We start from the raw sequence: 25,158 nt of genomic DNA on the forward strand, positions 1-25,158 counted from the left end.
TTGAATTGTATTTAATAATGCTCCTGTAAAGTGCCTCGGAATGTTTTACCATTTTACAGGTGCTACATAAATGCCTTAGTGTCAACATCATAACCTTAAAATAAGATTGTGATTGAATCAGCTGCATGGATGAACCTCGAGGTTTAATAGGAGTCTTTGAAACCCACTGAAAAGTAGAAGCACGTGTCACAGAATCTCCAGAGGACTCTCCATTGATCAGTCTGGCCACAATTAACAAGAGCAAATCACTGCAGATGCTGGAATCTGAAATAAAAACAGAAAATGCTGGATAAACTCAGCAGATCAGACAGCATCTGTGGGGAGAGAAACACTGTTAATGTTTAAGGCCAGAGGCAGGATTGGAAGAAGTTAACTTCTAAACAAAAATTATGCTGGTAACCAATTTAAGGTTATCAGTTGAGCTCACAGTGTGGTGTATTTCTGTCCTGGAAGCTACATATATTAATACACGGGGCCGTGTTTGTTGCAGACAGAAAGAACATAGGCTCACATTGCACTTGTTTCAACTAAACAGAATGAGTGGTAACTATTTGTTGATTCATTGCACATCACAATGCCTTGACCAGTCAGACTCAAGCTGCCTAGTTTAAATTTCAGGCATTGTTGGCAGTTAACTGTCAGGTACCAACAACTGGTGCATTTCCATGATTACACCTCAACCAACCAGAATCCAGCACCCTTTTCTCATACAGTAGAAAGCCGTTGTTTCTCCTGACATTGGTATTCTTGTGACTGTCCTGATGAGTGCAAGATGAAAAGCTTTGACAAAGTGTCTTCAGCAACATTCAAGTTCATACTAACAAATAACTGTTTATTGCATTATAGTTTATGGGAACTTGTTGCGCACAAATTAGTTCTTGCATTTCCTGTATTGCGTCAATGAGTACTCAATTGTACTTAATTGGATGTAATTTGCTTTGGGGGTTACAGAGGATGTAACAGTTGCTATATCAATGTGTTCTTCTCCTCCTAATTGCTCATTCTCCACCCTTTCCACTCAACCATCAGTGATGATTCTTCCGATTGCTACCAATTCCCTCTGAATTTTGTCTCCAAAGTAACCTATTTATGTTACTCCCTTTACATTTTGTACTTTGCTTCAGAAAAGTTCACAGTGGGAATGGTTAGCACTGCTGCCTTACAACACCAGGGACCCAGGTTCGATTCCTGGCTTGGGTCACTACCTGTGTGGAGTTTGTACATTGTCCCCGTGTCTGTGTGAGTTTCTTCCAGGTGCTCCAGTTTCCCCCCACAGTCCAAAGATGTGCTGGTTCGGTGAATTAACCATGCTAAATTCTCCCTCAGTGTACCTGAACAGGTGCCAGAGTGCAGTGACTTGAGGATTTTCACACTAACTTCATTAGTGTGAATGTAAGCCTATTTGTGACAATAATGAATAAACTTTACTTTTTTCAATCATGCCTTCAGCCCCCCTGTAATATCCTGATAACCTCTTAGATATCGACCATTCTTTCCCATTGCACCTCACTGAGTCACAGTAAAACCACAAGCTGCTACTTCTGATGCTGCAAACCAAAGCATAGTCTCTGCCACAGGCTTTTTGGAAATCAACCAAGCCGAACATCTGAGTTGGAAGAGAGAGTTCTGATCCCCACAGCCTCCGCCTGGATTGAAACCCAGCTGCTGGAGATGGAAGCCCAAGGCTCTAGAGAAATGGCTGCGAAGGTATCATAGCAACCCAGAAGAGTCTGAGCTTCTTGCCTGTGGAAAGTCTGTGTCTGTGTGAGTGTCTGTGTGAATGTTTATCTGTCTGTCTTATGTCTGTGTGTGTCTGTGTCTATGTCTGTGTCCATATGTGTATTGGTGTGTGTCTCTCCAGTATGTGTCCGTGTCTATGCTTGTATGTGCGTCTCCGTCTGTGAGCATCTATGTCTGTGTCTGTGGCAATGCCTCTGTGTGCATCTGATGGGAGTGTGTATGTGGGTGTGTGGGTGGGGGTATGTATGCATGTGCGTGGGTGTGTGTGTGTATGTGTGTGTGTGTGTGTGTGGGTGGGAGGATGTGTATGTGGGTGGGGGTATGTATGTGTGTGCGTGTAGGTGGCAGACTAAGCACATCGGGAGTTGGCAAAAGATTGAGTGACCTGATAAAAGTGGTCAACATGGAAAACTTGCAGAAAGCCTCAGTGGACTCGTCAAGAGGACGGCTCCTGGAGTTTATAAGATGGAATATCTTGGCAAGGCTAAACATCAGCTGAGAATGCTCCACTTTAGACAGAATGAACCTTTGAGTGAACTCCCCTTTCCTCAGGAACATTAGTCCCTGTACGCACTGTTTGGAAAGAGGAACTTTTGACTGCTCAGCTTAGACCCCACCACTGAATCACATATCAACACTCTACAAGCTTTCCAACAATGACCTCTACAAACTGGACCTCACCCGAAATGTTGCTGCTGGTAAGCTAACGAGAAACAAGTCCAGTTTGCCCATTACTCGCTGCCCCCACTACTTGTGCTTTCTGACCTCCATTGGTTCTCCGCCTGGCAACATCTCAATTTTAGATTTCCCATCCTTGTATTGGAATCCCACCATGGTGTCTTCCATCTCAATTCCAGTAACGACCCCCAGCCCTACAACTCTCTGCGATCTCGGAGTTCCTCGAATTCTGGATTCCTGAGCATTCCCGATTTTAATCACTCCACCGTTGGTGTCTGTGTCTCGAGCTGTCCCAAGTGGTGGAATTCCTTCCACCTCTCTCCTTCACTTTCTTCTTGCAAACTGATTTGATTTGATTTAATTTGATTTATTATTGTCACATGTATTAACATACAGTGAAAGTATTGTTTCTTGTACACTATACAGACAAAACATACCGTTCATAGAGAAGGAAAAGAGAGCGCAGAATGTAGTGTCATAGCTAGGGTGTAGAGAAAGATCAACTTAATGCAAGATAGGTCCATTTAAAAGTCTGACAGCAGCAGGGAAGAAGCTGTCCTTGAGTCAGTTGGTACGTGACCTCAGACTTTTGTACCTTTTTTCCCGATGGAAGAAGGTGGAAGAGAGAATATCCGGGGTGTGTGGGATAATTATGTTGGCTGGTTTGCTGAGGCAGTGGGAAGTGTAGACAGAGTCAATGGGTGAAAGGATGATTTGCCTACCTATTTGACCAAGCTTTTGGTCACCTGGCCTAAATGTGGTGAACATTTTGGTTTGTAATGTTCTGTGAAGCATTATGGGGTGTTTTATTGCATTAAAGGCGCTTCTTAAATATTATTTGTTATTTTTGGAACCGTTAGTGAACACTGATGATAATTATGCCACTTTTCAGTTGAGACGATAAACCATCTGTCTCTCAAATGGATGTTAAAGATCAGTGGCTCTATTTAAAAAGAAGCAGAATCATCGCCTGTGTCCTGGCCAATATTTTTCCCTCATTCAACATCACAAAAAAAAGCAGATTATCTGATCATTTTCTCATTACTGGATATGGGAGCTTGCTGAGTGCAAATTGGCTGCGGCGTTTCCTATGTTACATCAGTATCCACAATTCACGGACAGTGATGAGCATTGCTTCCTCACAGCGCCAGGGATCTGGGTTTAATTCCAGCCTCGGGTGATTGTGTGGAGTCCCCCCCGTGTCTGCATGGGTTTCCCCCAGTTTCTTCCCACAGCTCAAAGATAAGCGGGTTAGGTGGATTGGTAAATTGACCTTTAGTCTCAGGAGGATTAGCAGGATAAATATATGGGGATAGGGGCTGGGTGGGATTGTTGTCGTTGCAGGCTCAATGGGCCGAATGGCCTCTTTCTGCACTGTAGGGATTCTGTTCTTTTCCAAAGTATTTGAGACATTCCAAGCCTGGATATGTTCCAGCTCTTGCTGCATTTAGGCATGGACTGCTTCTGTATCTGAGGAGTTGCGAATGGTGCTGAACAGTCATCAGCGAACATCCTCACTTCGGACCTTATGACAGGAGGAAGGTCATTGATGAAGCAGCTGAAGGTTGTTGGGCCTAGAACATTACCCTGAGGGACTCCTACAGTGATGTCCAGGAGCTGAGATGACTGACACTCCAACCACCTTCCTTTGTGCCAGGTATGATTCCAAAAAGCAGAGATTTTCCCCCTGATTCCCATTGACTCCAGTTTTGCTGGGGCTCCTTGATGCCACCCCTGGTCAAATGCTGCCTTGAATTCAAGGGCTGTCACTCTCACCTCAGGAATTCAGCTGTTTTGTCCATGTTTGAACCAAGGCTGTAATGAGGTCTGGAGCTAAGTGACCCTGGTGGACCCCAAACTGAGTGTCAGTGAGCAGGTTAGTGCAAAGCAAGTGCGATTTGAGTGGTGTATAAGATTATGAGGGACATGTATGGAGTGGATAAGGAGCAGCTGTTCCCCTTAGTTGAAGGGTCAGTCACAAGGGTATTAAAGTTCAAGGTGAGGGTCAGGAGATTTTGGGGAGATGTGAGTAAAAGCTTTTTTACGCAGAGGATGGTGACAGACTGGAATGCGCTACGCTGGGAGGGTGGTGGAGGCGGGTTGCCTCACATTCTTTAAAAAGGATCTGGATGTATACTTGGCACATCATCATATTCAGGACTATGGGTCAAGTGCTGGCAGATGGGATTAGGTGGGTGTTCAGGTGTTTCTAATGTGTCAGTGCGGGCTCAATGGGCCAAAGGGTCTCTCCTCTGCTATTTGATTCTATGAAGACTAGAATCTGTGATGCTGGGGACCTCTGGAGGAGGCTGTGATAGATCATCCACTTGGTCTTCTGGCTGAAGATTGGGTTCAAGAAGATGACTCACCACCACCTCCTCAAGGGCAATTAGGGATGGGCAATATAGATACTGGCCTAGCTGGCAATGCCCACGTCCTATCGAAGAATAATAAAAAGCAAGAATATCAAATTTCAGACAATCACAACAAGTTATGAGACAGGAGAAGACGATTCTTTTAGCTTGGCAAGTCAGCTCCGATTGGCCAAGGCATTGCCATGGAGAAAGCAATAGGGAACATAAGAACATAAGAAATAGGAATAATTCACAAACAGTGCGATAAACATCTCGGCCAACCAATCACAACCCTTCTCTGCTGTTGTATAACCTGATGTGGATGTGTCCGTGTTGGACTGGGGTAAACACAGTAAAAAGTCTGACAACACCAGGTTTCAGTCCAACCGATTTATTTGATAGTAAATTCACTAGCTTTCGGGGTTAGCCCCTTCGTCAGGTGAATGGAGAGTTCTGGCCTCAGACAGAGCATATAAAGCACAGACAGTTTACAGATCACTGATTAGAATGCGAATCTTTACACCTAACCTGCTGTTTAAGTCTTAAAGTGGCTGACAATGTGTGTGGAAGGAGCACTGATCACAGGTTAAAGAGATGTGTATTGTCTCCAGACAGTACAGTGAGTGAGGTTTTGCAAACCCAGGCAAGTCACGGGGGTTACAGATGGTGTGACATGAACCCAAGATCCCTGTTGAGACCGTCCTCGTGTGTGCAGAACTTGGCTATCAGTCTCTGCTCAGCGATTCTGCGCTGTCGTGTGTCGTGAAGGCCGCCTTGGAGAATGCTTACCCGAAGGTCAGAGGCTGAATGCCCATGACCAGTGAAGTGTTCGCCAACAGGAAGGGAACAGTCTTGCCCGGTGATTGTCGAGCAATGTTCATCCATCCGTTGTCATAGCGTCTGCATGGTCTCCCCAATGTACCATGCTTCGGGACATCCTTTCTTGCAACGTATCAGGTAGACAATGTTGGCCGAGTTGCAAGAGTATTTACCGTGTACCTGGTGGATGGTATTCTCACGTGTGATGATGGTATCCATGTCGATGATCCATGATGTCTTGCAGAGGTTGCTGTGGCAGGGTTGTGTGGTGTTGTGGTCACTGTTCTCCTGAAGACTGGGTAGTTTGCTGCAAACAATGGTCTGTTTGAGGTTGCGTGGTTGTCTGAAGGCAAGAAGGGGCGCTGTGGGGATGGCCCTGGCGAGATGTTTGTCTTCTTCAATGATATGTTGAAGACTCCGGAGAAGATGTCGTAGCTTCTCCGCTCCGGGGAAGTACTGGATGACGAAGGGTACTCTGTCCATTGTGTCCTGCGTTTGTCTTCTGAGGAGATCGTATAACCTGTGATTGTTTGAAATTTGCCATTCTTGTGTTTGTCCTGATGAGTACAATGTGTGAGTACAATGTGTACAAAATGTCTGATGAGATGTTGGGATCTCACTGCAAGAATGAACCAGATGGGCAGAATGGCCTTCCTCATTTCTGATTAACTTGTGACTGGTTCTCTTGGTTTTGTTTCTGCCGTCCAGGTTACGGAGAGACTGTAATATTTTCTGATATCAGTGAGATTTGCTTTGAATTCCTTTTTCAAATCCCTCAACAAATCTTCAAACTCTTCAGCCCCAGGCAGTGACATGAGCAGGTTTTATGAGTCAGGGGTCACAAGTGATGGAATTTCTTCAATTTACAGATTGCCAGTTTAAATTAGAATCAGGGAGAGTTTATCAACCTCCCAGAGCTCCTGTTTGCCTGGGTCAGAGAGGGTGAGACAATGCACAACATCTGACAATACCTGGGCCTTGTATACTTCAACCTTTGATCTTTACAGTAAGAGACGGGTCTGCAAAGGATGACATCATGTGATAGAAGCAGATTGTTGAGATTGTTAACAAGCTCGGATCTGAGGCAGCGGAATCCCTTTTATTCTCACACACAAACCCTCCATTGTTTGTACAACATGGAGTGACTGTATTGGTGTAATTGCAATTCTGGATCTGATCCTTTTAACTGAGGGAGCTCAAAGGCTATCGGCATTTTACCCACCCCGAAAGCGCTGTTCAGGTTTTGGGAGAACAAGCTGAGCACTGCTGCTCAACCACCGCCCCCACCACCACTCCCCACCCCCCACCACCACCACTCCCCACCCCCGATACAATCCACATGGAGATTTAGTCTTTGTTTCTGCGACTCTGCCAATCCTATCCCAGGGCCCAACTTCACTGGAACTCGAGTCTAACCGTGGATCCACAGCCCCACTGCCCTGGTATCTTCCTGGTGTAAACTGAGTACACTATGTCACACAACCTTACAGCACAGAAGAAAACCATTTGGTCCATCGAGCGTGCACTGATTCTGAAAGGGGGTTATCCAGTTAGTCCCACTACCCGACTCGTTCTCCATATCCCTGCAAATTTTACAACTTTTCTCAAAGTCCCTTTGAAAGTCGCAGTATGATCTGCTTCCACCGCCCCATCAGCCAACACCTTCCAGATTACACAGCACGGTTTCACAGTGGTTAGCACTGCTGCTTCACAGTGCCAGGGACTCAGGTTAAATCCCAGCCTTGGGTAACTGCACGGAGTTTGCACATTCTCTCCACGTCTGTGTGGGTTTCTTCCGGGTGCATCAATTTCCTCTCACAGTTCAAAGATGTGCGGGTTAGGTTGATTGGCCATGCTAAATTGCCCCTTAGTGACAGGAGGATTAGCTGGGTAAATACATAGAATTATAAGAAAAGCACTTGGGTGGGATTGTGGTCAGTGCAGACTTGATGGGCTGAATGGCCTTCTTCTGCACTGGAGGGACTCTATGATTCTGTAACACTGTAAAAATAAATTCTCTTTATTTCCTCCTTAGTTCTTTTGCCAATTATTTTAAATCTGTGTCCTCCAGTTACTGACCCTCCTGGAACTGGAAACTTTCTCCTTATTTAGGTTGGTTAGGTTGATTGGCCATGCTAAAATTGCCCCTTGGTGTACTAGGATACTTAGGTTAGAGGGATTAGCGATAAAATATGTCGGGATATGGGGGTAGGGCTTGGGTGGGATTGTGTTTGGTGCAGACTCAATGGGCCGAAGGGCTTCTTTCTGCACTGTAGGGTTCTATGATTCTATGATTTACTCTATAAAACCAATCATCATTTCAACATCTTTTCCAAATCTTAACCTTCTCTGCTCTAAGAAGAACAATCCCAGCTTCTCCACCATAACTGAACTCCATCATCCTGACCATCTGAGTAAATCTAATTCTGCACTCTCTCCAAGGGATTGGTGTGTGGTGTCCAGCAGTAATCCAATTGAATAATGCTGATATTCCTGGCCTGTTTCTCTGTGACTCAGTCACTGGCATTAGGTATCAGTCTCCAGGTTGTCCCCTAAACCAGGGCCTGGCCATCTCCTCTGCTCTCTCCTGCTCTGTGCAACACCGCAACTAACTATAACGGGTTGTGAATGTAGCCCAGTCCGTCACGCAAACCAGCCTTCCACCCATTGACTCCGTCTACACGTCCCGCTGCCTCAGAAAAGCAGCCAGCATAATTAAGGACCCCATGCACCCCTCATTCTCTCTTTCACCTTCTTCCGCCAGGAAAAAGGTACAAAAGTCTGAGGTCATGTACCAAATGACTCAAGAACAAGTTCTTCCCAGTTCTGGTCACTGGAGCACAACTTTTTCCCTGCTGCCATCAGACTTTTGAATGAACTTAACTTGCATTAACTTGATCTTTCTCTATACCCTAGCTGTGACTGTAATTCTGCACTTTCTCCTTTTCTCCTTTCCTCCTCTATGTATGATATGCTTTGACTGTGGAGCGCACAAGAAGCACTGTATACTAATACTGTGACTATAATAAATCAAATCATATCAAAACTTTGTGCTCCAGTGACTAGAATTGGGAGTCCTGCTGCAAACTACAGAAAGTTCAAATTGGACAGATTCACATGGAATAAAATGCTGGCAGGCAGTAAATCCCAAATCTGACCCCAGTCAGGTCGTTAGCTGGTGATTCAGGTGATTCCTGATGGTTGCTTTACAGGAATGTTAATATTTGCACAATAGACTGAAGTGTGTTCTGGCCTGGAGGCAGGAATTGAGACTGGCCACCTGGATTTGTTCATTGAAGCTTTCAGTTTGACTGAACGGGCTTTGTTTGCCCTGCTCTCTCTCTCTCCCTGTTGCATCCTTTGTTGCCTCCCTGGTTTATGGTCATGGTTTGTTTGAGCTTCCCTCTCTCATGTCTCTGAAATTCCAGATACACTCTCCATCTCCTGTAGTAGGCACACTGAGGCTAACACAATGTGCCTGCTTTCTGGTATAATCATAATAGGTTGTGGCAGCGAGGCCACTCCTGTTGTTGGTGTAAACAGCTCATTAAAGCTAGCCACCCACCTGACGTGGTTTCTTATCCGGTAAATACAGAAACTGCACAAAATAGTCAGTCCGCTAACGTCATTTTAAAAGACGGTGCAAAGACTTGCATTTATAAAGTGCCTATCAGGACCTCCAGATGTCCCAGAGCATAGTCATTGTAATAATATTTGATTTGATTTGACTTATTATTGTCACGTGTATTAACATGCAGTGAGAAGTATCGTTTCTTGCGCATTATATTGACAAAGCATACCGTTCCTAGAGAAGGAATGGAGAGAATGTAGAATGTGGTGTTAATGTCATAGCTAGGATGTGGAGAAAGCTCAACTTAATGCAAGGTCGGTCCATTCAAGTCTGACAGCAACAGGGAAGAAGCTATTCTTGAGTCAGTTGGTACATGACCTCAGACTTTTGTATCTTTTTCCCGATGGAAGAAGGTGGAAGAGAGAATGTCCAGGGTACGTGAAGTCTTTAATTATGCTGGCTGCTTTGCCGATGCAGCGGGAAGTGTAGACAGAGTCAATGGATGGGAAGCTGGTTTGCGTGATGGTGGTGCGTAACCATAGAATAGAACCCCTACAGTGCAGAAGGAGGCCATTCAGCCCATCAAGCCTGCGCCAACAACAATCCCACCCACGTCCTATCCCCATAGCCCCACATATTAAACCTGCCAATCCCTGACACCAAGAGGCCTTTAGCATGACCAATCAATTCAATCTGCACATCTTTGCGCTGTGGGAGCACCTGGAGGAACATCACTCAGATGCAGGCAGAATGGGCAAGCTCCACACAGACAGACATCGAGGCCAAAATTGAACCTGGGATCCTGGCACTGTGAGGCAGCAATGCTAACCATTGTCCCACTGTGCTGCCCAGGAAATATCGCAACTAATTTACACACAGTATGATAATGATATTGCCTGGGAGACCGTTGCCATAGACACTAAGGGGGGACTTACTGTTTTCTCTGGGATTAGCACTGTGGGACCATTTATATCTACATAAGATCAGACAGGTTCAAGGTTTAACATCTCATCTGACACACGGTGCCTCCAGTGGTGCAGCACTCCCTCAGAACTGCACTGAAGCTATCTGGAATGGGGCTTGAGCCCACAAACTTTTGACTCGTAGACAAGAGTCCTGGGCAGTAGCATTGCTGGCAATATTAATGCCCATTTCTGAAGAAGATAGTGGTGAATCAGTGGATAGAGTTTGCTAAAGTTTTTTTTTAAGTTTAAAGTTTGAGTTTTTAAAGTTTATTTATTAGTGTCACAAGTAGGCTTATATTAACACTGCAATGAAGTTACTGTGAAAATCCCCTAGTTGCCACGCTCCGGCCGGCATCTCTTTGCGTACACTGAGGGAGCATGGCCAGCGCACCTAACCAGCATGTCTTTCAGACTGTGGGAGGAAACCATAGCACCTGGAGGAAACCCACGCAGACGTGGGAAGAACATAAGAACATAAGAAATAGGTGCAGGAGTAGGCCATCTGGCCCTTCGAGCCTGCCCCGCCATTCAATAAGATCATGGCTGATCTGTCGCGGCTCAGTTCCACTTTCCCGCCCTCTCCCCATAACCCTTAATCCCCTCTCTTATCAAAAACCCATCAACCCGCTTCTTAAAAATATTTAGCGAGGCAGCCTCCACCACTTCAACGGGCAGAGAATTCCAGATATTCACCACCCTTTGAGTGAAGAAGTTCCTCCTCAACTCCGTTCTAAACCGCCCCCCCTTTATCTTGAGGCTGTGCCCCCTACTCCTACTGTCCTTTCTGAGCGGGAAGAGTCTCTCCACCTCTATCCTATCCATCCCATTCATCATCTTATACGTCTCAATGAGATCTCCCCTCATTCTTCTAAACTCTAACGAGTACAAGCCTAGTTTATTCAGCCTCTCCTCATAGCTCAACCCCCTCAACTCCGGTATCAGCCTAGTAAACCTCCTCTGCACTCCCTCCAAGGCCAAAATATCCTTGCGCAGGTGCGGCGCCCAAAACTGCACACAGTACTCCAGCTGCGGCCTCACCAATGCCCTATACAGCTGCAGCAAGACCTCCCTACTTTTATATTCAATCCCCCTCGCTATGAAGGCCAGCATCCCATTCGCCTTCCTGACCACCTGCTGCACCTGCAGGCTGGGTTTTTGCGACTCATGCACAAGGACCCCGAGGTCCCTCTGCACCGTCGCCTGCTGCAGTTTTTCGCCACATAAGTAATAGTCCTTCCTACCATTCTTCCTACCAAAGTGGACCACCTCACACTTGCCAATATTAAATTCCATTTGCCATTTCCTGGCCCATTCGCCCAGCCTATCTAGATCCTTCTGCAGACTCCGCCCAGACAGTTACCCAAGGCTGGAATCGAACCAGGTCCCTGGTGCTGTGAGGCAGCAGTGCTAACCACTGTGCCACCCAACACGATTTTATAATCTCCCACTTTTGGATTTGCAAGCAAGAAGGGCCAGTAAAATTCTGCCCCTACCCGCCCACTTGCTATCCACGTCCTGGCTTTCTCTAACTGATCTCCATCCTGGGCTCCAGCACTTTGTTCATTGGGGTGCATTTCCAGCTGCGGCCACTGCTCCCAGTGGCATGGCTGGGACCAGAGACTTGCCAGCCAATCACATTGGTCGGCAGCTCAGAGGTGTGACCTTTCCTCCAGGTGGGGGTGGAGCTCCTGCCTCCCACCAATTAACCTTCCCAATCTCGGAGTTGGGGCAGGGGTGAGCTACCCACTGACTCCATTGGTGGAAAGGTGGGAAGTGCTACCACCCTGAAAAGCAAGCCCCAGGTATACGAGACATTGATGATCTGGGGCTCCAGCAGAATTGAGTAATGGGCACATTGTTCAAGATTTTACCTAAAAAAGTCATTGCGTTTATCCACTCATGAATGAAACCCAATCCAGCCTTTCATCCACTGACTCTGTCTACACTTCCATCTGCCTCAGCAAAGCAGCCAGCATAATTAAGGACCCCACACACCTTGGACATTCTCTCTTCCATCTTCTTCCATCAGTAAAAAGACGCAAAAGTCTGAGGTCATGTACCAACCAACTCAAGAAGAGCTTCTTCCCTGCTGCCATCAGACTTTTGAATGGACCTACCTTGTGCCATGGAAAGCAGATGCAACATAGAAAGCATTCACAGCTTGGTATGGCTTCTGCTCTGTCTCGGACCTCAAGCAACTACAAAGGGCCTTGAACGAAAGCCAGTTCATCATTCAAACCTGTGCCCCATTGACTCCATCTACACTTACTGCTGTCTTGGAAAAGCAGCCAGCTTAATTAAGGACCCAATGCATCCCGGACATTCTCTCTTCCACCATCTTCATCACCATCTGAGGTCACATACCAACCGACTGAAGAACAGCTTCTTCCCTGCTGCCATCAGACTTTTGAATGGACCTACCTTGCATTAAGTTGATCTTTCTCTACATCCTAGCTATGACTGTAACACTACATTCTGCAGTCGCTCCTTTCCTTCTCTATGAATGGTATGCTTTGCGTGTATAGCGTGCAAGAAACAATACTTTTCACTGTATACTAAAGATGTGACAATAAATCAAATCAAAGACTGAATTGGTTAATGGAATTTAGCGTTTCCCAAATATTTTTGAAGGACCACATTTCAAATAGATGATTAATCACAGACCCCCCCCATCTAAATTATAATGCACCATAATACTCAATGTGACGATACTGCATGTGCAGGGTGTTTTGTAATGTTTATAATGTTTAGTCAGTATTTATGTGGAGACTATACAGAGATAATGAGCTCTGTGCTGCCCTCAGCACATTTCCATGCTTCCACCTCTCCGAGGTGAGAGAAACACTCTGTGCTGCTGATGGCCCCCTCCCATTTCACACCAGCCTTCAGCTGTGTTTGTAAACCCTTCCACATGGTTTCACAGCTCTCCCCCTTCCCTGGAATATTGTTATGGCCACCAGTGTGAGAATCAATGTTAAAAGTAAAGTTTACTTATTAGTCGCAAGTAGGCTTACAGTATCACTGCAATGAAGTTACTGTGAAAATCCCAAAGTCGCCACACTCCGGTGTACACTGAGGGAGAATTTAGCACGGCCAATCCACCTAACCAGCACATCTTTGGACTGTGGGAGGAACCCAGAGGACCCGGAGGAAACCCACACAGACACGGGGAGAATGTGCAAACTCCATAAAGACAGTGACCCAAGCCGGGATTCGAACCTGTGTTGCTGGCATTGTGAGGCAGCGGTGCTAACCCCCAATGTTGTAAATTAGGCCAATCTAAAGCTGAAATCTGAGTGTCAGACTAAGTATTGGAACAGTACCAATTACCTGGTCATTTCTGTAACTCCCTTGAGGGAAGTGCAGGGTGGGGACAGTTCCTCATTACCGGCAACTGATTGTTCTGTTGTACGGATATCAAAATGCCAGGTGGCTAATTGCGGGTATTCCTCCGAGTGATTTGATCATGTGCGCAGAGGTTTGTAAATGCTCAATGTCTAACTTGCTCAGGCACATTTCTCAAGGGTTCTCGTCTCCGGAATGACCTCATGTTTGTTCTGTCGCTCTCAGGAGTTCAGAGACAGATTGTGCATTGTTTGGAGAAGATTGTGGGAATCGTGGAAGAGCAATACTGTGACTTCCTAACGCGACCCGATGATCAGCAGAGAAGCTGCCACCCAGAGCCGTGCCCAGCTCGGTCAGTACCCAATCTCAGAGGGCAAGGGTTCCTCAAAAATTGCTCATAAGACATCATCCATAACTGTAGTCTGCTACATTCATGTTGATGCAGAATGGCTCCTGATCCTCATTCTGTTCAATCACTCACTGGCTTCTCCCCCTCCCTGTCTCTGTAATCTCCTCTAACCCTTGAACCCTACAAGTTACAAGAAGAGATTAGACAAATTAGGCCTTTATACTCTCAAAACCAGAAATGTGAGGAGTGATCTGATAGAAGCCTACAAAATATTTACAGGGAAGGACATGGTGAATAAGGATAAACTGTTTCCACCGGTTGAATGTTCCAGAACCAGGGACCATAATCTGAACATTAAGGCCAAGCCATTCAGAAGAGATGTTAGAAAGCCCTTCTACACGCAGAGAGTGGGGGAGATTTGGAACTCTCTTCCTCAAAGGGTGGTGGATTCTGCTTCAATTGTCAGGTTTAAGCCTGAGATAGACATTTTTTTTATCACGCAGGGTATCAGGGGATATAGGCCTAGAGCAGGTACATGGAGTTAGACCACAGATCAGCCATCATCTGATTGAATGGCAGAGCAGGCTCAAGGGACCAAATGGCCTCCTCCTGTTCCTAAGATCTTTACCCTCCTCTGATTTTAACCTGTTGCACATCCCCGGGTTTATTTGCCCCTCAGTGAGAGGCCGTGCCTTCAGCTGGCAGGACCCTAAGCTCAGGAAACCCCTTCCTCAAAACTCCCTGACTCTGTACCTCTCTCTAAGATGCTCCTTAAAACTGGCCTCTTTGACCAAACCTTGGGTCACCTAGCCAAATATCTGTCTCAGCCTTGGGTTTTGTCTGCTGATATCTTATAAGCGTGTCAGAATATTTTGCAAAATGAAAAGTGCTGTACAAATGCAAGTTGTTGTTGTCTGTGTACTATAATAGTTTCCTTAGAATCATTCATTGAATGTTACAGTAGAGAAGGAGGCCATTCATCCCAATGTTCCTGTGCAAGCTCTTTGAAAGAATGGTCCAATTTAACCCTTCACAAAAAAAATGCACAACATTCTTCAGGTGATCGCTTGTCTCTGATGGTAACATTTGGAGTGAACACAGAGACGTCTCAGATAGCCCCAACCTCAAATGGCAATCGGAGGTTTACACCATTGGTTCCCAATTTCCATATTAAACTAAACCCATTGCCTGATAGAATCCTAGAATCCCTGCAGTGCAGAAGAGGCCATTTGGCCCATTGGGTCTGCACCAACTCACTGACAGAGTATCTTATCCACGCCCTCTTCCCCACCCTATCCCCGTAACCCCACACATTTACCCGGGCTAATCTACCTAACCTGCACCTCTTTGGAGTGTGGGAGAAAACCGGAGCACCCGGAGGAAACCTACGCAGACATGGGGAGAATGTGCAAACTCCACACAGTCAGTAATCCGAAGCTGGAATTGAGCCCGAGTCCCTGGCGCTGTGAGGCAGCACTGCTAACCACTGTGCTGTCCAAGGAGAGCGAGATAGGAAAGTTAATCCTGGCCCATGGTCAGCAAGAAGCGAGTGTTGGCTGTTTTCCAGGGAGTGCCCTCCAGACTTGGCTGATTGCTCTGAGGCTTGTCTTTATTTTCACAGGTGGTGGGTTGGAGAGTGGCAAGCCTGCTCGGCCTCCTGTGGAGCGAGGGGAATCATGAAGAGGACAGTCCTCTGTATCCAGAGCGTGGGGCTGGACGAGCAGCGAGCTCTGCAGGCCTCCGACTGCCAGCACATGCCCAAGCCTGAAACCACCAGCCCGTGTAACCAGGAGATTCCCTGCCCGTCAGACTGGAGCGTCGGCAGCTGGTCAGAGGTGAGAGGGTCAGAGGTCAAATGTCAGGGCAATCATGCTAAAGCAGGAGGCATTTTAAAAAGACATAGGTAATGATTGACAAGCAATTAGTTCAACAAGGAAATGTCTGTCTTGAGCTACTCGAGTCTGGTCTTGGTTAGCCGTGTCTTGCCGACCTGACCCTTTAAGCTTTTGTCTTGTACCAAGCCTCATAAATGTTATGCTCCTGAAACCTTAGAAGCTCTTGTTGCTTTTTCTTAAAGGGACAGTCTCACCAGTTGTCACCCATTTAAAGAATTATTACAAAGAAATGTAGTTTTAATGTACTGCGCTATATTTTGTTGGCCTGAGTTTTATTTTTGCATTCTCGTTATGTAGCACTATAGGCAAAGCCAGCACTTAATGCCCTTCCCTATTCAGTAAATGGTAGTAAGTCATAACCATAGCCCGCTGGAAGCAGTGGAGGTGCCCTGTAATGCTGCAATGGATCATAGAATCCCTACAGTGCAGAAAGAAGCCATTTGGCCCATCAAGGCTGCACCGACAACACCCACCCAGTTCCCATCCCCATAACCCCATATTTACCTTGCTAATCCCTCTGACATTAAAGGGCAGTTTATCATGCCCAATCCATCTAATCTTTGGACTGTGGGAGGAAACCGGAGGAAACCCACGCAGAAACAGGGAGAATGTGCAAGCTCCACGCAGACAGTAACTTGAGGCCAGGAATTAAACCCAGATCCCTGGCACTGTGAGGCAGCAATGCTAACCACTGTGCTGCCCAAAGTGCAATAATATTTAGGTTCTCTACATACATCAAGCTGCACTCTGAGCCACTTCAATGCAATTGTGATGCTTGTGATATTCACTGTGTCCATTCAATGTGAAGTAATTGTGATGCTTGTGATATCCGTTCAATGTGAATCATTCAGCCCGATCACTGTGGCTGAAAGGTTTTAGACAGCGACCTGGACCAGCTATTGTTATTGAATCTGCCCATTAATAATGGACCTTGTTGTGGGAAACAATGCTACCAAACAGGAGAGAGAATGGACCTCATGCTTTTACATAAGTGAAGTCTTGTGACAATCCACAAAGCGACTTCCAATAACCCCACGTGTTTTAGGCTGGAACTGAGCTTTGGCTGTGCTGACTATTAAACAGTTCTTAATGTTAATTTGACTTTGTATTTTTGTCTTAAAGCTGTACTGTTCTCCAGTCAGTTTAAAAGACCAAAACTGCTAAATAATGTAGAATCAACAAGACAGAAAGAGGCCATCCCAGTATGTCCTTGCTGGTGTTCCTGCTCCACATCAGCCTCCTCCACCCTTCACCTCATCAACATATCCATCTATTCCTCTCCCCCTCATTTATCTTGCTTCCCCTTAAAAGTATTTATTCTGTTTGTCTCGATACTCCGTGTGTTGGTGAGTTCCGTATTCCTACCACTCTGCAGGAAGGTTCTCCTGAATTCTTCCTCTGCATCTATATCACGGCAGACAGTTTCTAAGTCAGTGAGTCTGGTTAAGTAAACACAGTGCTGAAGGTATTTATTTGTGCACATTTCATTCATTATCCGTCCCTATTTTTCACCTTGTTTTTACTTTGGAGGATAGGATGCCACAGTTGTTCAGATGCTGCCTGATTGTCTCAGTAATCTATTTTTTGATTTGATTTATTATTGGGATTACAGTGAAAAGTATTGTTTGCTGCGCACTGTATAGACAAAGCATACCATTCACAGAGAAGGAAAGGTGAGAGTGCAGAATGTAATGTTATAGTCATAGCTAGGGTGTAGGGAAAGATCAATTTAATGCAAGGTAGGTCCATTCAAAAATCTGGTAGCAGCAGGGAAGAAGCTGTTCTTGAGTCAGTTGGTCTGTGACCTCAGACACTTGTATCTTTCAACCGACGGAAGAAGGTGGAAGAGAGTATGTCCGGGATGCATGGGCTCCTTAATTATGCTAACTGCTTTTCTGAGGCAGCGGGAAGTGTAGACAGAGTTAATGGATGGGGAGGTAAGTTTGCGAGATATTGTTTGCATAGGTGAGTGATTATTGGATATGCCCTGGGGGAATGAAGTGGACCTAACTTTGGAATTCTCACCCATGTAAAGGAGAAGTGTTGAGTTTAGGACTTCAGGAAGTAGAATCTTGCAGCACAGAAAGAGGCCATTCATGATTATTCTGACTCTTTGAAAGAGGCACTGAGAAAACCATTGCTCACAAGTTCTCAGCATGTTTTTCTATTCTTTGTTTACAGAAGGGTTTGAATAGAAATATGCACAAAGGCCAACAAGAATATTTGAGTTCCTGCAGTGTAGGGGGAGGCCATTGAGTTCATCGAGTCTGCACCGACTCTCCGAAAGAGCATCTAGCATAGGCCAACCCCTGGCTATATCACCTAACCAGGGGCACAGTGGCACAGTGGTTAGCACTGCTGCCTTACAGTAGCATGGCCATTCCCCCTAACCTGCATATTTTTGGATTGTGTGGGGAGGGGTTGCTCCACACAGACAGTCACCCAAGGTTGGAATCGAACCCAAGTCCTTGGTGCTGTGAAGCAGCAGTGCCAATTTACTGTGCCACCCCATTCACCCACGTTCGATTTTTGGCTTGGATAATTGTCTGAGTGGAATTTACATGTTCTCTCCGTGTCTGCGTGGGTTTCCTCAGGTGCTCTTGTTTCCTCCCACAGCCTGAAAGATGTGCTGGTTAGATGCATTGGCCATGCTAAATTCTCCCTCAGTGTACCTGAACCGACACCGTAGTGTGGTGACTAGGGGGATTTTCACAGTAATTTCATTGCAGTGTTAATATAAGCCTATTTGTGACTCTAACAAATAAACTTTGAAACTTTAGCCCTATTTATTTACACACTAATCTCCCTAACCTATACATTTTGAGATGATAAGGAGTAATTTAGTATGGCCTAATCCCTAACCTGCACATCCTTGCAGTAGGGACGAAACCAGAGCACCTGGAGGAAACCCAGGCTGACACGGGGAGAACATGCAAACTCCACACAGTCAGCCAATGCCAGGATTGAACCGGGGTCCCTGGTGCTGTAAGGCGGAGTGCTAACCACTGTGCCACCATGCCACCCCATTCGTTACTAGTTATTCATTCCCAGTGAATTGTTTGAAATAAGATTTTTTTTCAAGTGTTTTCTTGTATTTTTCTTGAAGTTGATTGATAAATAATAACCATCGCTGAGGCTTTTAAATTTCCGGTTTATCGTTTGTCTTTTTCAGTGCTCTGTGACCTGTGGGGAAGGAGTAAGAAGACGGGATGTCCTATGTCTGAACAACACCAACATGACGTGCAGTTTTGAGATGAAGCCAGCTGCGAAAGACCTGTGCCACCTGAAACCTTGTCCCCGACACAGCAATGGCCTCACCTTACATGACTGGTCAGGCAGTGGCTGGTCCAGTAGGGAACTTTACAACGAAGTGGGTTTCAATCTGAACTTTGGCCCCAGCAAGACAGCTCAAGAAGACAATTTAAACCAAATTATTAATATCCCCAACCTCCACTCATCCAATCTTAAAGTAGACCCACCCCAATCACACCCATCAGAAGATAAGATAAATAACTATATCATTGAAGATGATTTCGCTGTTGAGAGCAGCAAGGATGAGAATTCTGCAAAAACAAACATCTTTGTAGATGATTTCTACTATGATTACAACTTCATAAATTTCCATGAGGACCTTGACTATGATCCTGAAGATAGGTTTGATGTTGAAGAGGAGACAAGAGAGGACAGTAACCATGAAGAAGAACACTCGGAAATAAGCAATATTTTGAACAATGTTTGGGAGAATATGCCTGACCAGAGGAAGAATGGAACTTCAGATGATTGGCCAGGACCAGATGGGTTGGGGAAGATTCATTCCAAAGCCAGTGAAAAGCCCTCCAGTCAGGATGAGATAGGAGCAACAAATAATCCGATGCTAAATTCTACCTCAGGAGCAATCTCAGTGGATATTCAGCTGAGTGAGGAACATCCTTCCGAGCATCTCCGAGTGACGGAGACTACGCCAAGTATATCGTCAGATATTGAGAATGAAGATGGCCAGGAGGAACTGTACAAAGAAGATGAGTTGCTGCCCGTTCAAAATACAACAGGGCACAGCGTTATGGAAAATACATCTCCAGGTTTTTCATCAAATGAAGATCAGGGCAGCATTCACAATATGATCAGTCCCCACAGTCCTTATTACCACAATGACCCATCAATAATAATGACTACCTCATCACCAAATAACCATGTAAACATTCCCAACACTTCACAAACCTGGAGGCAGGAGCTTCCTGTAGCCAAGCAGAACAATGGTGACCACAGCAGTAGTGAGCATGACACAAGCGACAGTGAGCATAATGCAAGCAATAGTGAATATGGTGCAAGGAATAGTGAGTATGGTGCAAGTGACAGTGAGTATGGTGCAAGGAATAGTGAGTATGGTGCAAGCGACAGTGAGTATGGTGCAAGGAATATTGAGTATGGTGCAAGGAATAGTGAGTATGGTGCAAGCAACAGTGAGTATGGTGCAAGGAATATTGAGTATGGTGCAAGGAATAGTGAGTATGGTGCAAGGAATAGTGAGTATGGTGCAAGCGACAGTGAGTATGGTGCAAGGAATATTGAGTATGGTGCAAGGAATAGTGAGTATGGTGCAAGCGACAGTGAGTATGGTGCAAGGAATATTGAGTATGGTGCAAGGAATAGTGAGTATGGTGCAAGTGACAGTGAGTATGGTGCAAGCGACAGTGAGTATGGTGCAAGCGACAGTGAGTATGGTGCAAGCGACAGTGAATATGGTGCAAGCAATAGTGAGTATGGTGCAAGGAATAGCGAGTATGGTGCAAACAATAGTGAGTATGGTGCAAGCGACAGTGAGTATGGTGCAAGTGACAGTGAGTATGGTGCAAGGAATAGTGAGTATAGTGCAAGGAATAGTGAGTATGGTGCAAGCAATAGTGAGTATGGTGCAAGCGACAGTGAGTATGGTGCAAGCGACAGTGAGTATGGTGCAAGCAATAGTGAGTATAGTGCAAGGAATAGTGAGTATGGTGCAAGCAATAGCGAGTATGGTGCAAGCGACAGTGAGTATGGTGCAAGCAATAGTGAATATGGTGCAAGCAATAGTGAATATGGCGCAAGCGATAGTGAGTATGGCGCAAGCGACAGTGAGTATGGCGCAAGCAATAGTGAGTATGGTGCAAGGAATAGTGAGTATGGCGCAAGCGACAGTGAGCATGGTGCAAGCGACAGTGAACTTGATGCAAGCAACAGTGAGCATGGTGCAAGCGACAGTGAGCATGGTGCAAGCGACAGTGAGCATGGTGCAAGCGACAGTGAACTTGGTGCAAGCAATAGTGAGCATGGTGAAAGCAGCAGTGAGCATGGTGCAAGCGACAGTGAGCATGGTGCAAGTGATAGTGAGCAGGATGATCCACATCATGTCAATGCTGAAGTTTACACACATTCCTCAGACAGACGAGAACAGGGAAGAAATCTCGAATCAGAGAAGAATGTGGACAAAGACATGGATACAAATCTATTGAACGAAGCTGGGAGAGTCCAGAAGGATGGACATCAGATTAGAAATGAGGAAGCTCACTTTCCGAGCAGCACGCTCGGTAATAATTATAGACTAAGTGACACGGCCCCTGTGGATGACAGTCAATCCCCACATCCTGGCATCAATAATAAAAATACAGAAGGTGCTACTCATAAAAACCTTAACCACTGGGGAAACCTTGGCCGTCTCCCCACCATCACTGGTACTGTAACTCCAAAACCTTCCTTCTTCATTGATCCAAATGCTGTTCCTGCTTTGGAAGTGATGGATTGGCCTGTGAAACAAAGGCAAACTTTGCCAAGCACACCGGAGTGGCAAAGTTCCAGCAATTCTTTGGGGTTACCGGGGAATGTGCTCCTAGCCGGAAAATCGGAGTATCATGATGTCCAAAAGGCGCACTCCCACCATCATTCCCCTGCGACACAAATGTCTTTGTTATTGACACCAGATTTAGCCACGTCAGCGCAGTTGGTGTTTCCAGAGACAAGTCAACCATTGCGAGTATCAACATCTCCGGTGACTTCTGCAGTTCTGCCAAATCCGGACTCCCAGTCAGAGACGCAAAGTACGACTGAGGCATTCCAGTCAAACCATTTGCAGCCGGCCAAGGAGACCCACTCTGGCCATTTGTTTTCTCAAACACCAAGTCCACACCTTAGGCTGACAACCAGAAGATCACCCACACCAGCAAATCTACATCAAGAGAGGACAAGACCAGTATCACCCTCACACTCAGTAGACAGGGGCTCCGCAAGAACTACCTCTCCTGCTCATGGCATTCCTAACCCTAACCTGGTGACAACTGCATCGCAAAGATCTACCTCACATTTAACTACATCACTGACATTACGAAAGAGGACCCAGCCATCAGCCACTGTCCCTGAGGACATTCCTTGGACAGCTATCATAGGGCCACGCGAGACAATTTCAACAACTCAGCCTAACATCGAGGCAATGGAAACAGTAACAACAGAGTTAACAAGGTGGAGTTCTGATGAACGCACTGTAAAACTTGGTAAAACTGATCTTGGAGACAGTGATTCAGATATCAGGGATGACTCCCAAACAACTACTGTGAGCAGCTGGCCAGTGGCAGCCCCCGAAACACATCCCCCTGCTCTCCCCGGACACAAGCCTTTGTCAAGTCTAGAAGTTCAAACAACTTCAACAAGTTCAGTGATGGAAGCAGCCACTAAGCTAATCTCTGAGGGATCGGAAGAATCCAGTGCCTACTGGGTGATTGGAAACTGGAGTGAGGCAAGTATCAGGGTTAGCTGAGCAAGCAGCAACATTGAAAGTGTTTCTTTAATCAAGGAATTAACATGGGAATAAAGGATCAGAGTGGGACATTCAGCCCCATGTCCTGACATTCATTGGGATCATAGTTAATGCGGATACTAACGCCATCCACCCACCCTTAGTTCCATTTGTCTTAGCAAAAAAAAACTCAATCTCAGATTTGGGATTATTAGTATTTGCTGCTTTTTTGTGGGATTGAGTTCCAAGCTTACACCACACTTTATGAAGACATTTTTCTGAACTTCCCTTCCCCAGTGATCCAGCCCTGATGTTAAGATTAATCTCTTTGTGTGAGTCTTCCCCACTAATGGGAAAGGGTTTTCTCTCTATCCCACCCTATTAATTACTTTCAATATCCTCAAAGTTTCAATCCAGTGAAATCGCCCCTTCCTTAATCTTCTAGATTCCAGGGAATACAATCCAAGTCTGATGAACATCACAACACAGAACATGCTCATTTCCCCTACAGGTACATTGGGATTCTCCGGCCATTCAAGCCGGTGGGATTCTGTGGTCCCACTATCGGGTGCGCCCCCTGCCACGGGTTTCCAGCGATGTGGAGTGCCTTTAGTGGGACTTACCACTGACAATGGCAGAACTGGAGCATCCTGCTGCCACCAAAAAAAACACTTTCGGGTCAGAGAATCTCACCCACTGGGTGGGATTTTCCAGACCCTCCCACCCCCCACGGTGTGCTTCGCCGAGGCAGCCCACCATTGGTGGGATCTTCCAGTCCCACCATTGTTAAATCAACGACTTTGCAGATTGTTCACACCTTTCGTTGCTGGGGAATCCATGGTGGGGAGTGGATGGGGGGAGGGGGTGTCGGGTCCAGAAGATCCCACCGGCAGGAATGACTGGAAAATTTCAGCCATTATTTGTTCCATTGACAGTTAAATAACTCCATCCTTCTCCTACCTTTCACCAGACAGGGCCCACCTTGAGGCTGTCCACCCCAACCCACCAGTCTGGAGCCGTTGGGCTGCCGGGGGGTATCCTGGAACTGAGGGTGAGACCACAAAATGGGCCGGGGCTTCGTCCCTCACCTGGCCTCCCACCTCTGTCCCTCCTCCCACTCTCCACTCTGTGTAGAGTTCTCAGTGTGTTCTACTGAACCTTTGAAAGATATTAGATGATTCCCTCAGCCAATTGAATGAAATAAAATTAATCTTTACAGCGACAAATATTGGCTTGATTTATTGGACTGAAAACATTTCCTCTTTTTTAACAAATAAGATCAATGACTTCGTCTGGTTGGGAGTTAAAGACAAGGAGACAAAGTGAAACACTTAGAGCCAGATTGTTTCAAAATTAAAATAAGGAAACAAAGGGTGGTGAAAGTTTAAAATTCCCTTCCACAAATTCATTTTGGATCAGCCTGGGAAGGCCTAATGGTGTTATCGCTAGACTATTAATCCAGAAACTCATCTAATGTTCTGGGGATCCAGGTTCGAATCCCATCATGGCTGATGGTGGAATTTGAATTCAATAAAAAATATCTGGAATTAAGAATCTACTGATAACCATTGTCAATTGTCGGAAAAACCCATCTGGCTCACTAATGTCCTCTAGGGAAGGAAGGCTCTAGGCTGTCCTCTAGGCTGTCTGTATGTGGTCTGGCCTACATGTGACTTCGGAGCAACAGCAATGTGGTTGACTCTTAACTGCCCTCAGACAACAAATGATGGGCAATAAATGCTGGCCAGCCAGCGACGTCCATGTCCCACAAATAAATAAATTATTAAATTTAAACCAGAGAATTTTATTATGAATTGATACCAGTCAAAGGCAGGTGTATGGATCAGCATTGATCTCACTGAGTGGCGCAGCAGGATCGAGGGGGCTAACTTCTCTTTCTCTGATCCTTTGGAAGACAGAAAAATTTGTCTTTCTCTTTCTGTGTGCACAAACAAGTTGATTTTGTGGTTTAATGTTTCAGCAGGTTGCCATCACTGTCAGAAACAGACTCTTTTTTCAGACTGGTTACTTAAAGAAAGTTCACCAAGTCTCTCGTACCCTTCTGTAAACACAAACCTGCTCTTTCAGCTGTTAGAAAGTACAGGCGTCAACTTTCTAAAGATGCTTCTGAGAGTCCAATCTGCCACCAAAGTCTCATCTTAAACCCTCGCTCTTTGCAAACCCCCATGACATCCTGCAAAAAAAAACTCAGAAAGACGAAGGAAACAAAGCGAAGGGAACAGTGGTTTAAGTCATGTACAAGGTGTGTTTGAATGGAGTCCATTAACTGTCTCAATAACTGTCTTGTGCAGTGCTCCACTACATGTGGGATGGGAGCGATCTGGCGAACAGTGCATTGCAGCACAGGCTCAGACAGCGACTGCAACAAGACCAAGAGGCCAGTTCCAGCTCGGAGATGCTACATCAGACCCTGCTCAGCCTGGCGTGTGGGCAACTGGAGCAGAGTAAGTCTCTCGTATCACTCCAGCAGCTCCAGTTTCATATAAAGAGGAGGATGAGATATTTTATGCAATTGGACCATTTGACACCCATTGAAATGACCCAGCATTACAATTCCATTCGTCTAAACGGCTGGATTTGATTACTGGACTGCCTGGTTTAAAAGACAGTGAAAGATTCCAACTCTTAATTAATTACATGTTGCTATTTTTGATGATA

The 25,158-nt window shown here is 45.8% G+C and overlaps 1 protein-coding gene across 1 annotated transcript in view; it reads left to right on the forward strand.

Moving 5' to 3' along the window:
• The window catches only part of LOC145359437 (A disintegrin and metalloproteinase with thrombospondin motifs 7-like), a 200,857-nt gene that overhangs the window by 127,468 nt on the left and 48,231 nt on the right, over positions 1 to 25,158 (forward strand). Inside the window, exons 17-21 of the mRNA XM_080213985.1 lie at positions 13,698 to 13,824; positions 15,443 to 15,656; positions 18,889 to 19,991; positions 21,060 to 22,479; positions 24,792 to 24,944. Coding sequence (XP_080070111.1) covers positions 13,698 to 13,824; positions 15,443 to 15,656; positions 18,889 to 19,991; positions 21,060 to 22,479; positions 24,792 to 24,944 — 3,017 coding nt within the window. The remainder of the gene's footprint in view (positions 1 to 13,697; positions 13,825 to 15,442; positions 15,657 to 18,888; positions 19,992 to 21,059; positions 22,480 to 24,791; positions 24,945 to 25,158) is intronic.

Source organism: Carcharhinus amblyrhynchos, chromosome 28 (genome assembly GCF_965287045.1).
Source record: "Carcharhinus amblyrhynchos chromosome 28, sCarAmb.v2.hapA, whole genome shotgun sequence".
NCBI lineage: Eukaryota > Metazoa > Chordata > Chondrichthyes > Carcharhiniformes > Carcharhinidae > Carcharhinus > Carcharhinus amblyrhynchos.